Source organism: Gossypium arboreum, chromosome 9 (genome assembly GCF_025698485.1).
Source record: "Gossypium arboreum isolate Shixiya-1 chromosome 9, ASM2569848v2, whole genome shotgun sequence".
NCBI classification, from domain to species: domain Eukaryota; kingdom Viridiplantae; phylum Streptophyta; class Magnoliopsida; order Malvales; family Malvaceae; genus Gossypium; species Gossypium arboreum.
Window position 1 is genome coordinate 70,131,640 of NC_069078.1, and position 16,398 is coordinate 70,148,037.

The window sequence follows — 16,398 nt, forward strand, 5'->3', positions numbered from 1 at the left end:
CCTTCCTTACTCAATTCTTTACAAACATGCATAGTTTTTTTATTTAGGTGTTCATTATGATGGAATGCAGATAAAGCCCCTAATCTACATCACATGTTCAAACAAATAGAGCATGCTTATTCAATTATTACCCATCAATCATTCGTCCGTATGTACAAATATTAACATTATTTTTCTAAAACCCAACAAACCGTTTAATTCTAGATTTTACTTCAAAAATTAAGACTCTCATTTATTTGAACTGGGAACAGAATTTATACAAAGCCATAATCCCAAAATCTAATCTAGTAAGAAATCATAAAATCGGTTTTCTTTCACAAACCTTAGAGGTGGCATGGCCTAGGTCACCAATAGGCTCAATTTTTCGGTTTGCTTTATTTTGAACCAAAATCTGAAATCTAGCTTCATTGAATGACGTACTTGAAAATATCGGCAGCTTCCTTGGGTGTGTTGATTTGATTTGCATTCCACCCAATGCAGTTAGTTCCGCACCGGTTCCGACCATATTGGCTAGTGTACTAAGGATGAGAATTCAAATTGTATTTGGATACCTAAAAATATTTGACTGCTTTTTACGGGTTAGGTACTGCAAATTCAAATAATATTCGAATTCAAATTTTAAAATTAATATCCACTATAAATTCAAGGTGGATGCAGATAGATATTCTGGATATCTATTATCTGAAAATGCATTGTTTATTCGCACTAATAAAAATTTCAACATGTACTAGTTGCACTAGCTTACACTGACTAGATCATTATGGATCTGCTAGTGTGTGAATAATGTTAGGGTAAACTACACCCGATGTTACTAAACTATTAGTAAGTTTACGTTTTGGTCATTCAATTTCAAAAGACTACAAAATAGTCCCTAAACTATTCGAAAGTTTTCATTTAAGTTATTGAACTATTAAAAAGTTGTTATTTAAATCATTGAGCTATTAAGTTTTTTTTTTTTAAATAAAAAGTCTAGCTAGTGAGCTCCAAGCAATGATTTGGCAATCGGTATGATGCATCTATACCCATCAATGAGTAGAAGAATATACATTAGATTCAAGTCACTTTGACGGTCAATGTTGGAATTGGGGAAAGAAGTTGTTTAAATTTTTGTTCGTAGATTCATGACTTTCAAAGTCATTTTATGAAAAAAAATTAAACCGTATAAGAGAAAGGGAATGAGAGCTTTCGATTGGTACATGTGGTGCAAATAGAGAAAGGCATACAAAAACGATTTTAATAACCCAATAACTTAAATGGAAACTTTCGAAAGTTCAATGACCATTTTGTAACTTTTTGAAGTTGAATAACCAGAACATAAATTTACTAATAATTTAGTGACTTTGAGTGTAATTTACCCATAATGTTAAATATAAAATAGAAACACTCTCATAGTTTAATGACTATTCATATAATTTACCATTAAATATAAATTTATTAACTTTTTTTTTATCATTTATAGTGATAAACTATAAAAACAAAATTAACTTCCATCTGTTAAAGTTTACCTACTTTAAAGCCCTACATTGACACATCTGTGTCTCTACTTAGATTTACTCCTACTTTGATAGTCAATACAAATTATCTACCTCTCTAGGACTTTAGATAACATCATAATCTTAACACGAGTCAATTGCTTGCCGTGACTCCATGGACTATGGACTTTACTTCTAAATCATCTATTAGAAGAAGTCCGCATACAAAACAGTCTTTATGATGCAACTTTTTATTAGTTTAGCATAAGTAATCTATTAGCCATATTTACTTGTACATGCAAAACTATTGAGAACATACCGACATAAAGTGAATCAAATTGACCATTTCAATAATTGATGACTAAGACACAAAAGCCTAACACTAAATCCAATCAGCTGGTCTTCAAAAAAACGGCACAATAGTCCGCCGGGGCTGAGTTTAAAGCGGTTGTCAATGTTGTATCTAATCTAAGGTCACATGCAGCATGAACGAGGTATATATCAATGACACTAAATGTTTTGTATGTCAGTAAGAATCTGATCATACTCGAATGAAGCACGTAACTATTGACTCGCTAATCTTGCAACAAATTCTGGTGTTAGATTGTATCAACAGTCTTATTTGACAACAGATTCTGGTATTAGATTGTATAAGTAGTCTTATTCGACAGTCGATTTAGTTTGTATTGAATAAGGGATACAATAAACAGGATTTCAAAATCCAACGGGTGGTTTTTACCGCTTATTTCTAATTCGATTGGTCAAATTTTATAAAATTAAAAGCATTTTTAATAATAAAAAAAATCAATCAAGTTCAACCAATTTTAACCCAAATCAACCAATTCCAAACAAATCACATGTCGCCAGTCTAACCCCACACTCGACCAGTTCTTGATTCAATGACATATTATGTTCGAACAAAAAGAAAAAAGTTAACTTGCATATCGAAGCATAACAATTCATTTGATTAAGCAAATTTATATACTAAAAACAAGTTTGATTTTCATTCTTGATTCCAAACTTAATTATGCGATCGAACTCTGAGCTTGACAACGATTAGGAAGCCCCACCTAAGTATAGATGAAAATGTAAGACTCAACTGAATGAAGAAGGTTGTCCCTTGGGTGGTAGATGTCTAACAATTTTATTAAGTCAGCGGAGCTTGTTCAAGGCACCCATAGTCTCAAACTAATAAGGGTCTAAACCTATTATTCCACCCAATTTTCACACCTAATTTAGAATAGCATCTCATGTTCTAACCTTAAAATCCCCCCAAAAATACCATATAATATGTATGTGAAAAGGATGAAATTGCATAAGCAAAGCATTTTAATAAACCCAGTAGTAACTATGAGATCACTCCAAGCACACCTTCAGTGTCCAAGGGTCATGGACCAACCATAGAATCCAATTCAAATACCGTCATCAACCCCAAATCTCAATCACCATCAAATGCATGGCAACAAATGTCTTCACCCTGCAGATAGTATTGCACCATTTACGCAGAACCCTTATTAATTTCTCTGAAATTTCACCATTCGAATAGATCTGACCAAAAATTTCCAACATTTGGATTGATTTCATTTTTGGAAAAAATAAACGTCTACCATCTGTTTTGGAGCAACATTTAAAACAATCCCTCGTATAACTAAACTAGCAAAATCATTAATGAGAACAACCTGAGAACCTCAGAAATTTCAGTTTATGCTACATCGGAAAACCAGTCATACCATGCATTTTTGCTTATAAGCAATCAAGCAGTTTTCAGCTTTCGAGAAGGGGGTCGGCGAAATAAACTGATTAGATCATCAAGACCCTGTAGAACAGCATTGTCATCGGATTAGCATTTCATTTTAAAATAAATGTCTTGTCCTTTTGGTTCTAAACACAAGTAGAAAAAAAGGCGAATATATGCATATAGCATTAACATAAATGTTAAGATTTTCTTAATAGCGAAGAGTTTACCCTAGTTGTAATGACAAGAAAACTGAAGAGCACTATCAAATAAGATCCCAACACAAGGAGTAACAGCAAATCAAAGGTTACACTAGCAACCTGTAACAACACATTTAAACCGGTCATTATGCAGTCTCAACGAATCTGTCAGTGGTCCAGGGTATTAACAACCCCCCCCCCCCTTTCCCAATACATAATTAAATAAGAGTTAATTCAATCATTAGAAAGAGGTAGCACAACTAAGAAAAAAAAATGAAATATTCACCAGTTGAAAGTAACCATGGTAAATACCTGATATATGTTAAGCCTAGCGCTAGTTGAATCATAGAAAGTAAAAATCCCTTCAAGAGTCTCATGTTGCACATTCACTTCATCAACATGACCAGCTAACTCCTGCCATTGAGCATAACAAAAAGCAGTCAGAACTGAAAGTGATAGAAAGTACAAAGCAAGTCATTCCAGTGTCTTCACCATTTACCCTAAATCCCTATCCAAAAGCTTGTTCAGTTATATTTACCAACAGAGATACATGAAAGTTTATCAAACTGGTAGAAGAGAGTAAAAGTTCTGAAGGTGATCTAGGTTGAAATACAAATACTTTCTTCTTTTATTCTGCTTTTGACTAATGGCACATGCAACTATACTTCATAAAGCAAGGGTTCCTACCATCAAAAAAAAGTATTTACCAAAGACATCGACAATCCCTGCATCTTAATTATCATATTTTTGTTTTCCCTTCATTTTGATTCTTTTAACCTAAATTCAACTCTCAAGGAAAATCATAAAATCCTTAAAAGTGCAAATCATAATCTTATAGAAAGAAACAAAATCAAAGAAAAAGATTAGAGCATGAACCTTTTTCAATGCCATGACAAAAGGGTCATCCTTTGAAAGAAATGGAGCTACTCGAGGTGTTTGTGATAAAACATCCAGCCAAGATCGTATATAAGCAGGATTGACAGCCAAACTGCTCTCATCTGCAAAAATTTGGATATTTTTTCCCTGATGGCCATAGATATGCCTCTGCAAAAAGAGGAAAGACAATTTTGAACACAAAGTACATGGCCATGCTAAGCAAATTATTAAAGCTTAATGTCTTCACACACAAATTAACAACTATCTACATACTCTTACTATACATATGAAATAACAAAAAAGCAGCCACCAACACAGCCTTTCCTGACTAGTTGGTCAGATTCTCTATATAGAATTATGACCAGTAAAAGAATGGTTCTTTTCATACTTTCCACACATGCTTCCTTTGGTCTTTCCCCTTCCTCTTCTGACATGAGCATCCCCCAGTTCAACTACCTTACAAGAGTATATTTGGCCCTTAACTCCTAAGTCCAAAAGACTAAAATCTCAACAATAATCAAAATATACATAATACCATTACTACCCTACTGAGATAATTGTAATTAATTTACACTGTATAATTAAAATATACTAGCAAATCATATGATCTTACCGCAAGACTTTCAGCAACTAGCTTCACACCTCTAACAATAGCAGTTTCATTTACGTATTGTCTGCAAAAAGAATCATGCTCTCAGCAACTAGTCTCAAACACACAAACACGCGCGCACAACTGAAAATTGGATTAATAAGGGCTTAGATTTGAAAATATGACCTGGTATCAAACAGACCACCAGTGCTTTCTAGGAGTTCTGGTGTGACAGAAAGTTCAGAAAGAGTGGCAGCAGTGACTCTCAGCCTTGAGAACTGTTCATGCTCCCATGCTACCTACAGCAGCTCAACTGCTTTATTACCTATTATAAACAGCAGAAATGCAAAGCACACAGAGCATTTTTATATTTATGCACAGAATTTCCTCATAAATATATCTAGTGCACCTTCATGTGTGTCATGTTGTAAAGTCTAATGTTACAAGAAACAGGAAAAAGAACAGATTTAACACAATTATTTCAAGTTAAACATTTTCCAGAAAATATATTCTGCCCAAATAGGCCACATGATTATAAAGGACAAAGGATTGAAAAAAAAATATATATATATTATAAAGGACAAAGGGATTACTGCTACAAGGAAGAAACCACAAAAATAAATTCTTTTTTTCTTTTCCCTTCCCCTTTTTTTTTTGGGGGGTGGGGAAGATAACTAACCACAAAATTAAATTCATTTATATATCTTAGGTTCCTCATAGATGAAATTGACAATAAAATATACCAATCAACACATAAAAAATAAGTTCATTTCAGAAAATGGTACCCAAAGATGGATCAAACATTGAAACATGCATATATCAACTTACTCGAGGATTGGAAATGTTTATTTTCTTGTGCTTTAGGCCAACTTTGAGGTCCAACTCCTCTGCTACATTAGATAAACCCTTCAATAAACATTATGTATTAGACTACTAAGCATGGAAAGAAAATATCATTTAATGCCTTAAAAACCTATTTTGCTGGATGTTACCAGCTTACCTCAAAAATTTGCTTGATGTAGGCATTCTCTGGAGGCTTGGACACATGAATCCACAATTCATTATCCCAAGAACCAATACTATTTAAGCAAATAGCATAGTCGATACTCTCACGTAAACGTTGATCAAAACTCCGAAGCCACTGCACCATAAATGATACTTATATGATCATGATAACCAAAATTGATAGCAGAACTAGCTAACCAAAAAGATATACAAGCCTTTTGAGAGAGATAACAAAAGTCTGCTCACTAAGGAAGACTAATCACCTTCTGAGTCCCATTGTAGTTATATGGTCCGCCAGATGTCAGGCCAAAAAGTAAATTGTACCTTCCTCTTGTCTTAGGATTTGAGTAGAGAAGAGAGAATAACCTTGATATTTCAAGAAGAGCCACAATGCCACTTCCATTGCTGTCACTTCCCACCGATAATGCCTACATGTATAAAAAAATTCACACATTCATTTCGATAATCGAAGATGATTTTCTTTACTAAATTTTATAATATACATACAGGAGCAGCCCCAAATGTATCATAAGATGCCACAATAGCAATGGTTGGAAGTTGATTTGCATCTCCATCAGTTTTTAATCCAGACAACCATCCCTGTTGTAACAGAGCAGAACTATCAGAATGAAAACCTGTAGCAATCACCACTAATAGCATATTTAAGATTCCTCAAAAACACATGCAGTGAGTAAAATCTAGCACAAGAAATTTTAAACGTACCAATATCTGATATCAAAACAACTTCCTAAACAAAAACATAACATGAAGATGGGGCATGAAATGCATGAAAAGGAAACCATGAAACTTGCAAGACCCACTGATTCCCTCCCCCTCCCTCCCCCCCAAAAAAAAGAAAAGAAAAGGGGGGGGGGGGTGGAAGAAGTCAATAAGGTTCTATCTTTTACATCACTACTACTATCTAGGGTTAGAACCGTTACATTGGCTGAGATGCAAGGCACAAAAAAAGTGCTCACCAGAGAGATGTAAAGTGCAATATGTATGAGTTTTTGTACTTGCCCATGTATACAAATAAAAGGATAAGCTTAAGATATGTAATCGTGACATCAAAATCTTATAAAACATACCAAACTTTCTTATTTTTTGTTGGTCAATATACATGGTTTCTTTTTGGTCCCACATTTGTTGTTTAACACTCAAACATCAAGAAGTTGAGAGTTTGATATTATCCCTTTCATACTAGTAAAGGTATAGTTAATAAAAAATCTGAAAATAAATAATAGTAGACAGAATTACAATCATGCAGACTTCTACCAACTATTGACTTAAAAAAACACAATTACACAATAGGCGTGTGCTTGATCAAATATGTCTTGTCTGAAAGGATCTGAGGCATTCATGTTGTCTGGTGCTAAGACAAAGGCCCCAGGTGCACCTAGGCACATGCCTTAACAACACTGAACTTGACCTCAGCCTCAACAGTTCGAATGCAATAAAAGGGGTTTTTTTCATATGCTTAAAACAAACTATGTGAGTGTAACCAGTTACAACTCGTTTCCTACAATTGGAAGAGTAAAACTTGACACACACCTGAATATTAGTCATTGTGGGAGATGCGACTTTCTTAGGTTCTGCTGTTGGGATAACAAACTTGTATCTGCAATTATTACACAATAAGAGTTGAAAATGATGTGAATAACTACAAAACAGGGCTATTTTCTTACCAATCTCAACAGAGAAATGAGCCAGAGAATACGAAGGGCAAACAAACATTAGAGGTAGAGTCATGTTTATTCATAAATACACAAACATGGTAAAAGAAACAACAGAAAGACTAAACCAGGAAAAATGCAGAAAGATTAATGTAGGACCCCCATTTCGTTCACAAGTGCATTGCTTGTTCTCACCTTCACCTCAGAAAATGATCATTCTAACTTAATTAAAAACAGGGGGTAATATGTTCTCTCCCTCAATAAAAGCAGATTAGACCCATTTCCTAATACCAAATGGGCATCATTACAGAAAAATTTGATAGTGTCATGTCCCCGTAGACTTTTGCTGAAACAGTTTCAAAAGAAAGCTTATTACAAGAGAAAACCAAAAAAACATTTATTTCATTTTGCAAAACCCTTTCCACCTTCCCAGAGAAATAACTGGCAGATCAGAAGCATGTGCTTTTCCAGTTAAGGTAAAAGTGTCATGAAAACCACTCATGAGAAAACAAACTGAACAGATCATGGGACAAGCTTTTAAGAACGAAGAGAACCCAATTTTTGAAATGATAACAGAAAGCTATCAACTGACCCGCCAGTAGTTGCAGTAGCAGGCTGACCCATCAAATCATTCTTCTTGATATCAGCCAACACAGTATCAATTTCATCGTTCTCAAAAGCAAAATAGACAGGATACTGCAGTAGAAAAATCCCACGATAAAGTTAAGAATGTGAAGCATAAAGTAAACAAAAGAGAATCAAGAGGAGACTAGTAGAAAAATTTTCTCTCTTTTCTGGCAGTTTTTCCCTTATAAATGACAAGTAGCAAATACTAAGTTTGGAATCAAAAAAACCTTATTAGCTGGATTTCAATTCTAAAAATCATATGAGAACTTAGAAATAGAGTAGTAAAAGTGTCTGCCCTAGCTAAGCACAAGTGGAACGCAGATTGATGGCGTGCTTCAGGAAACCAATGAGGATGAGGCCTAAGTATATACCATGGTATAAATACTTTCCGAAGAAAGAGTCTTACTGAAGATGCTAGCAATAAAAAAGTAGGCTCAAATCCTAAATATTTATTGGTGTCTAAGTTATCAATAAGCATGTGTCAGAAGAAATTTCATGGTTTATGCTATTTGCCAATCATTCAATTACTTGATAACAGACTACAGGCATTCTTTCAAGATGGAAGCATGGATCATGAATGTGGAACCTAAATCTTTTAGACTCAGCAGGTTTTTTGGAACAAAAACTGAATAATTCAAACAAGGTATAAATTGAATTCGATAAAGATGAAAATGTCAGTGTAAATAACAACGATGCAGTAACATATATGATGTACACGAAAAAGAAATGCATTAAGTCAAAAGATGATGACAACATGAAGGGAAAGTCATTAATACAATTCCTATCAGTAAACAAGGGCCCAAAAATGTCGCAACACAATTAGAACATGCCAATTGTGAAGTTAATGAATTATAACATAAAGGAAAAGACATTAAACACGATTCAGTCTCAAGCAACAAAAAGCAATACTTGTGAACTGTCAGATTAACAGAGTTCAGATCTTGCTGAAAATTAGGTTGGCAACAAGGAGACTTCAATCTCAATACAAAGTAACTACTGCAAAATTGATCTGAAACTTATATCAAAATAGAGATATTAATATGTCTCTATATACTCACAGGTATATTTGAATGTATAAGCAATCGCTCGAGCTCTGCCAATAAATTTTTCATTTTCTCTTTTTCATGAACTTGGTTATTCCCTCCAGTTTTAAAGCTAAGTACTTCAGGAAGCAAAACTAACAATCCTCCCAACGGCTTTTTTTGATTGATATATTCTGCCAATAAAAAAAATAAAGGAAATTAAAATAAAGAACTAAAAGTAGAGAGAAGTTAAATTGATGAAATGAAAGTGAACCTCGAACGAAAGTGATATTCAGTTCACGTAGAGGGATGATGAGAACGGTTCTGGAAAGATCGACACCGGGAGGGAAATGCAAGGAGGCCGCGTGATGGTTGAGGGCGGCGAATCGAGATCCGAAAGGTGAACCGGACATGTCGTATTGGATTAGACGGTAGACGTCGACGGCAGCGGCGGCGTCGCAGAGTTCGACGCAGGCTACTAAAATGAAGAGCAGAGCGATGACGGAGTACATCGATTCCAGCATCTCGCGGAGACCGCCCGGTTTCTTTGAATTGGCCATCGGAGGGAAGATGGGCGACGATTGAATCTAGGGTTTGGATAGAGTAAAAATGAGAATTTGGGGTTTATCTTTCTTTTTGGTGTTTGTTTAATGGAGTGGAGCTGATTCCATCATGTCGCTGAATTGTCAGCTTAGCAGTGAGATTATACATAAAAATGCATGGCAAATGATTTTTAAAATTCTTATTATTTATAATACCACATCATTATTATAAATAAATAAATCATTTAACTTCAACTTTTATTTATGGAAAATTTTGTACGAAAATATTAAGTTAGATTTTATTTTATTAAAATTTAAAATAAATTATTATTTTTATAAAAAGAAAATAAAATAATCAAATTATCATATGAATCTTTTATCTAAAATTATTTATAACAATATAAAATATTATATTAATATAATTAAAATTTAAAATTAAATAATATTTTAAAATTAATATTTATTTTATTAAATAATATAATTATATTCGGTATTAATATATACTAATTTATCAAATAATTTTTAATAAAATTTTACATTTATAATTTTAACACTTAAATTTTAATTTATGAAATATATCCTTAATTTAATATTATTGTTAAAAATTTTGAATTTAAAAAAAGTTTAAATTGAATATCTTTTCACTTTTCATATAAATCACAAATTATTTACCTTTTATTTGGATTCTAAATTATGATTTTTATAAGTTATTATTGTTATAATAAAACGTAGTTTTAATTAAAAATTACGTTAACAAAAATGATAAACAAATTTTAGCTGAAGATTAGTGTTAACGAGGATTCCATCAGTTAGTACGAGAGAGAAATGGAGAAACACTATGAGATAAAAATTACCAATTATTAGTTTTGGTTTGGTCTGTTTAAATTTAAAATAAAATTTTAATTTTAATTTTAATTTAATATAATATAATATAATTTGGTCCATTATTATAGTGTCTTTGTTTAGTTTAAATAATTAAATTTATTAATTTTAATTAAAATGCTCCCTTTTATTTTTACTAAAAGCATCATTTCTAGTAAAAAATTATGTCGACGTCATCATCAATTGAAATATTTGTTTTTAATTAGAATAGTTAATTGGATTAATTATATTATAAATTTAAGAGGGTTGAATTAAAAAACTAAATCACAAATTAGATAATGGTAAAAGGACCAAAATCCAGATTTAACCTAAAATCTTAAAAAGGGGGTCATTTGTTTCTCATCATACTCAGCAGCTGCCGTTGAAGACTAGCGGTAGGTTGGTGGCATCAAGGATTTGGCTTTTTGCTTCAACCTTGGAAATGGATTCCATGCTTTTTGTTTTTCATTTGCCTGCAAAATCTGAAATAAATACATAATGTGTATCTACCACAAATACCAAATTTAGGTTCAAATGGAAACTGTTCGAACAAATTTTGTTGAAGAGTATTTTGTGCAATTTGATTATTCAACCTTTTGTATCGTATAATATCTTTAAAATATGAAAATTGGAATATTTTTTGGATAAATATCGACAGGTTAATGACACCACTTTAAAATTTGTTTATTTTTTCTAATAAAATAATGTGTTATTGATTAGGGGTATTTTTTAGGTGACGTCATCATTATGTCAGGTGATATTATAATTTATAGTAGAAGACAATCCATTTTCACAAATAATTTCTTTCCATACCATTTTCGCATTTATTTTTAAAATTATCCTAACAAATTTCCTTAAAAAGTCAAACATTAATTAAAAAGTCAAACATTAATAAAACTTCAAGTTGTATATTAACTGTATTTTTCTTCTTTTAAAAAATACATTGATAACACAATATTCAATCAAACAACACATTGATAACACAATATTCAATCAAACAACACAAAGTGCATGCCTGATTAAAATCATATATATATATATATGAATGATCCTGGTTATAATTATACATTTAACACAAAGTCCATTTCCACATATACTCTCCACCAACTCACTCGAAACATTATACAATCGCACTACCTCCAAATGGGTTAGATGTATGGCAATCGCTTTAACTCCTTGCATCTCAAGGCAGCCGGTTCTTTAAGGTCAAGCATCGCATCATTCTTTACCACAATCTCTTTTAGCTGAGGGAGTCAATATAAATACTGAAGCTTTTTGGACTCTTCAACCAAACATAAGCGCTCACCCACAAATGCATTAATCCAAATATCAAGTTGCAACAAACTAGGCAATGCCTGGATGTGAGAAACTACATCTTCCTCCAGTTCAGACAACTGTAGGTTCAAGCATTTGAGGTTGAGAAAGATGCAAAAGCTGGTACTTTTCCTAATTTCCCACCTAGACTAAGCCTCTCAAGGTAAGGAGGAGTGGATAAAAGAGCATCCTTCTTAAGTGCAGCTTGTGGCCATAAGTGACGAAGGCGTTCCATTCTTTGAATAAAGAAGCACAAAATGTCCTCATCGGCTTCTCTCAATTCATCAAGCCCAAGCCTTGAATTGTTCCATTTCTTGAAGTAACAAAACGCTTGTTGTTCAGATTATGGATACAACTTGCAAACCCTTTATCATAAAAATATTTAGGAGTACAACTAAGCTCGAAAATTTCATAAGGTTGTTATTCAGTCACTCTTTGCCAAATAGGTTGCACTTAGATGCCTCAAATTTTGCATCTTCACTGGAAGCTTCTCAATTTTAGTATACTTAGGGAATAAGGACTGCAAGTTAAAAAGTTTACCTGTGGACTTTGGGAGCACCTTCAGTTGAGATAAATTAAATAAATGTCCAAACTCACTATGTATTGGAGTATTTTCCTTTTCTTTTTTTTTTTGGAAAGTCTTCAGACTGGGATTATTATCAAAAAATAAATAAAATACACAGTATTAACCCAAAACACATAGCAGAAAATCAATAAAAACAGATAAAATAAACCGGCCTGGAACTAAAGTGGCCCAAAACCTAAAAGAAAATATCTAGATATTTTCTGAATAGTCTAGAATGCTAATTAAATGTGCGTAATCAATGCCCAGTCAGAAAATGTTGTGAATCGTCTTGTCATCTAAGTACCATTTTTGCTTTTTCTTTCAACGATTCATTTTTTGAGGAAAGTTTGTTCTTTCAAAAACCTTTCTTCTGCTATTCTTTGCTTTCCTCTCTCATCTCTTTGCCCTTTCATTCTCAATCTGGTTCTCTTCTTCGGTCAATCCTTCGTTGAAGTTCAGCATACTCCAGGACCCTCATTTCCAGATACATTTCTTCTTCCCTTTATAGAGCTTCCGTTGCTAATATATGCACAAGGGCATTTGTCGATCTGGGTGTATGTTTAAAAATAAAGCTTCTAGATCTGTTAACTTTTTGCTGAATATCGTGTATATATGCCCCTATTTGTGAACGATCTTGACTTTTGGTTGCACATTTTTTGATTATTGTGAGGGAGTCACCTTCTATCAAAACCTTCGGCCATTCCTGTTCCCTAGGGGTGTGCAAAATTCGGGTAAAACCAAAAAAATTCAGTTAACCGACTGAATTCAGTTAATCGTTCAGTTAACCGAATTAATTCGGTCAGGAGTCGGTTAATAATTTTTTGAATTTTCGGTTAACAGTTAATTCGGTTCGAAACCGGTTGGTTAACAGAATTTTTTTGGTTTAATCGAAAAAATAATAAATAAAATTATAATATATAAATAGCCCACTATTCACTCAAACCCAATCCAAAATAAACCCAAATACCCAATCTAATCAAGTATCCAATCCATTCATAAAAATTACAAATAATTTAATAAATAAAAATAAAAATTTAAAACTAAAAATAAATAAAAAAACATATAATTTTATACAAATAATTCGGTTAATTCGGGTAATTCGGTTAATTTGGTTAATTTTATACTTATTTTAACCAAAAAAAATATAATTTTCGGTTAATTCGGTTAATCGATCGAATTAACCGAAAAAATTTCTGTTCGGTTAACGGTTAAAAATTTTGAAGGGTCGGTTAATTCGGTTAATGTTATTTCGGGTCAGTTAACCAACTGAACACCCCCTACTGTTCCCCTCCTACTTGGACCGCTTTTCTACACGCTATTGCTTCAGCTGCAAAGGCGGACGTTACCCCATGGTGGATCTCGGAGCAGGAAAGTAAGGCATCCCCTTCTTTGTTTCTGGCAACAATCCCTGAGGTAGATCGATAGTGATTCGCATCATACGCACCATCAAAATTTATTTTGACGAACTCTTTTGGCGGGTAACTCCATCCTACTATCATCTTCCTTTTTGCTGGATTTTTCATTTCTAACCCATCAAGTACAGCAATATAGTTGTTTATGAAGTCTACTAGTTGCTGCCCTGTACTGTTTTTCTGTTCATGTATTATTTTGTTTCTTTCTCCCCATATAGTCCACAATCCACAACAGAAAAGACAACTCTGATGCGAAGAAAGCTAGTCAAAGATGCAGGTAATCCACTGTAGAAAATCCATATAAAGCTCCCGAATAATATTCTGCATTTTTAATAGTGTCCAAACATCCACTGTGACAAGGCATTCACGAAAGATATGGTCGATCATTTCAGCTCTTTATCCACATCAAGGGCAACTTGTATTGCTTACAAGTTTTCGATGCTGCATATTAACCCTTGTCGGCAAATAATTCCATGAGATTTTCCATATTGTAATCTTGATTTTATTTGGTAGATTTAAGAGCCATAGTTTTTTGTAGAAATTTCTGTAGCCAGTTTGTAATGCGTAAGCTCTAGGGATTTCATCAAAAGTTTGTAATAGTTTATAGGTGCTGCGGACTGAAAACTCGCCTGAATGCTCGCCTCTCCAGACCAGTAGATCATCATGAGGTGCGCTTGCTAAAGGTATCCAGAGGATTTTTCCAGCATCATCCTCTGAAAAGTTATTGTTTATAAATTCTCTTTTCCATGCTCTTTCATTACTATCGATCAATTCACTGACCTTGGCATCTTGCATAAAATTAACAACTGAAGATAACTTAAAATTGACAGCATCTGGAATCCAAGCATCAGCATTTATAAAACTATTTGTGCCTGTGCCAACACTTCAGCACATTCTTTTTTCCAAAACACCCTTCGCTGCCCATATGCTTTTCCATATATAAGAGCTGGTTTTTCCCAATCGAGACTTTAAGAAATGATTATTCGGAAAATATTTTGCTTTAAAAACTTACGTAACTAAAGAGTCCTGATTAGTAATGAGCCTCCACCCTTGTAGCAAGTAGAGAAATATTGAATTACGCCATATTTCTAAATCCTAATCCCCCCTCTTCTTTTGATCGACACATGAATTTCCATTGACACCAGTGTATCCCTTTCCTACCCTGTCCTTTGTGCCACCAAAATTTAGCGAAAATATTTTCTAACTCCCCCCATAACGATTTTGGTAGAAGGAAACATGACATAGCGTAAGTTGGAATTACTTGAAGAACTGATTTTATAAATGTCTTATTTCCCCCTTGTGAAAGTAACCTAGTACTCCAACTTACAATTCTCAGCTTAATTTTATCTTTGAGATTCTGAAAAGCTTCCTTCTTTCGCCTTCCTACAACATTAGGAAGTCCTAGATATTTTTCCATATTTGTGGAGCTTCTCACATCTAGCAAACTCGATATTTCTTCTTTCTCCTGTTCTGTTGTATTTGTGCTATAGAAAATTGTTGATTTGTTGTAGTTTACACATTGACCTGAGCACTGTTCATATTCCTTCAAAATATCTTTGAAAATTTCCCCCCTCGTTGTGTCACCTCACCAAACAGTATACAGTCATTTGAAAAAAGCAAGTGCGATTTTTCAGGTTCTCTTCTACTAGCTCTTATTCCCTTCATCGATCCCTCATCTATGGCCATTCTTATTAAAGACGAGAGTCCATCACAGCATATCAAAAAAAGAAAAGGGCTGAGTGGGTCATCTTGACGAAGCCCTCTAGTAGGCTTAAAAACCTCTCTTCTTCTCCCATTGATGTTCACTGTATAAGAGACTATAGAGATGCACTTCATGATTAATGTTACCCATTCTATAACAAATCCCATTTGAAGCATAACTTCTTTTAAAAAAGCCCACTCAACTCTATCGTAAGCCTTGCTCATATCTAGCTTAACTGCCATCAGCCCTTTTTTCCCATTCCGTCGTTGACTTAGCGTATGCAAGAGTTCATAGGCTACAAACACATTGTCAGTAATTAACCTTCTGGGAACAAAAGCACTTTGAACCTTATCAATACATTTTCCAATGACTTTCTGAAGATGATTTGAAATTACTTTTGCCACAATTTTATATAGAATTGTGCATAAGTTGATAGGTCTAAAATTAACAAGACTTGTGGGGTTTGGTAACTTTGGGATAAGCACAACATCTGTAAGGTTTAGAGAGTCAAAATCTCGTCCGTCATTCAGTATGCCTAAACAAAAGTTTTTGACATCTATACCTATAATGTGCCAGAATTTTTGAAAAAATAAAGCTGGAAATCCATCATAATCTGGTGCTTTAGTGGGCCCCAATTCTTTCAAGGCTGAAAATACCTCTTCTGCTGTAAAAGGTACTAGTAAATCTGTGTTAATATCAGATGAGATATTAGAATAAATACCTTTTAGAATGTGGGATAGATTCCTAATACCATTTGACGAAATAAATTCTGGAAGTAATTTGAGGCTGACTCATTAATTGCT

General features: G+C 33.5%; 1 protein-coding gene across 1 annotated transcript; it reads right to left on the minus strand.

Annotated features, from left to right (window-relative positions):
- Positions 1-2,983: 2,983 nt before the first annotated feature.
- LOC108457260 (uncharacterized) lies at positions 2,984-9,919 on the minus strand. The gene is made up of 14 exons (XM_017756226.2): positions 9,474-9,919; positions 9,236-9,393; positions 8,143-8,246; positions 7,429-7,495; positions 6,385-6,477; positions 6,141-6,305; positions 5,873-6,013; positions 5,701-5,778; positions 5,059-5,171; positions 4,897-4,957; positions 4,284-4,451; positions 3,720-3,821; positions 3,438-3,527; positions 2,984-3,288 (listed from the first exon to the last, which is right to left on the minus strand). Exons 1-14 carry the CDS (start codon positions 9,757-9,759, stop codon positions 3,226-3,228), a joined length of 1,689 nt encoding a protein of 562 aa, XP_017611715.1. The 5' UTR covers positions 9,760-9,919; the 3' UTR covers positions 2,984-3,225.
- Between the last annotated feature and the right edge of the window lie 6,479 nt (positions 9,920-16,398).

What these genes read in the sequence shown, in the direction of transcription:
- LOC108457260 (XM_017756226.2), bottom strand. Translation starts at nt 9,759, where the DNA reads ATGGCCAATTCAAAGAAACCGGGCGGTCTCCGCGAGATGCTGGAATCG. An exon ending in ATACATTTGGGGCTGCTCCT is followed by an intron (nt 6,306 to 6,384) that starts GTATGTATATTA and finishes TTATACATGTAG; the next exon opens with GCATTATCGGTGGGAAGTGA. An exon ending in CTAGGCTTAACATATATCAG is followed by an intron (nt 3,528 to 3,719) that starts GTATTTACCATG and finishes GTGTTGTTACAG; the next exon opens with GTTGCTAGTGTAACCTTTGA.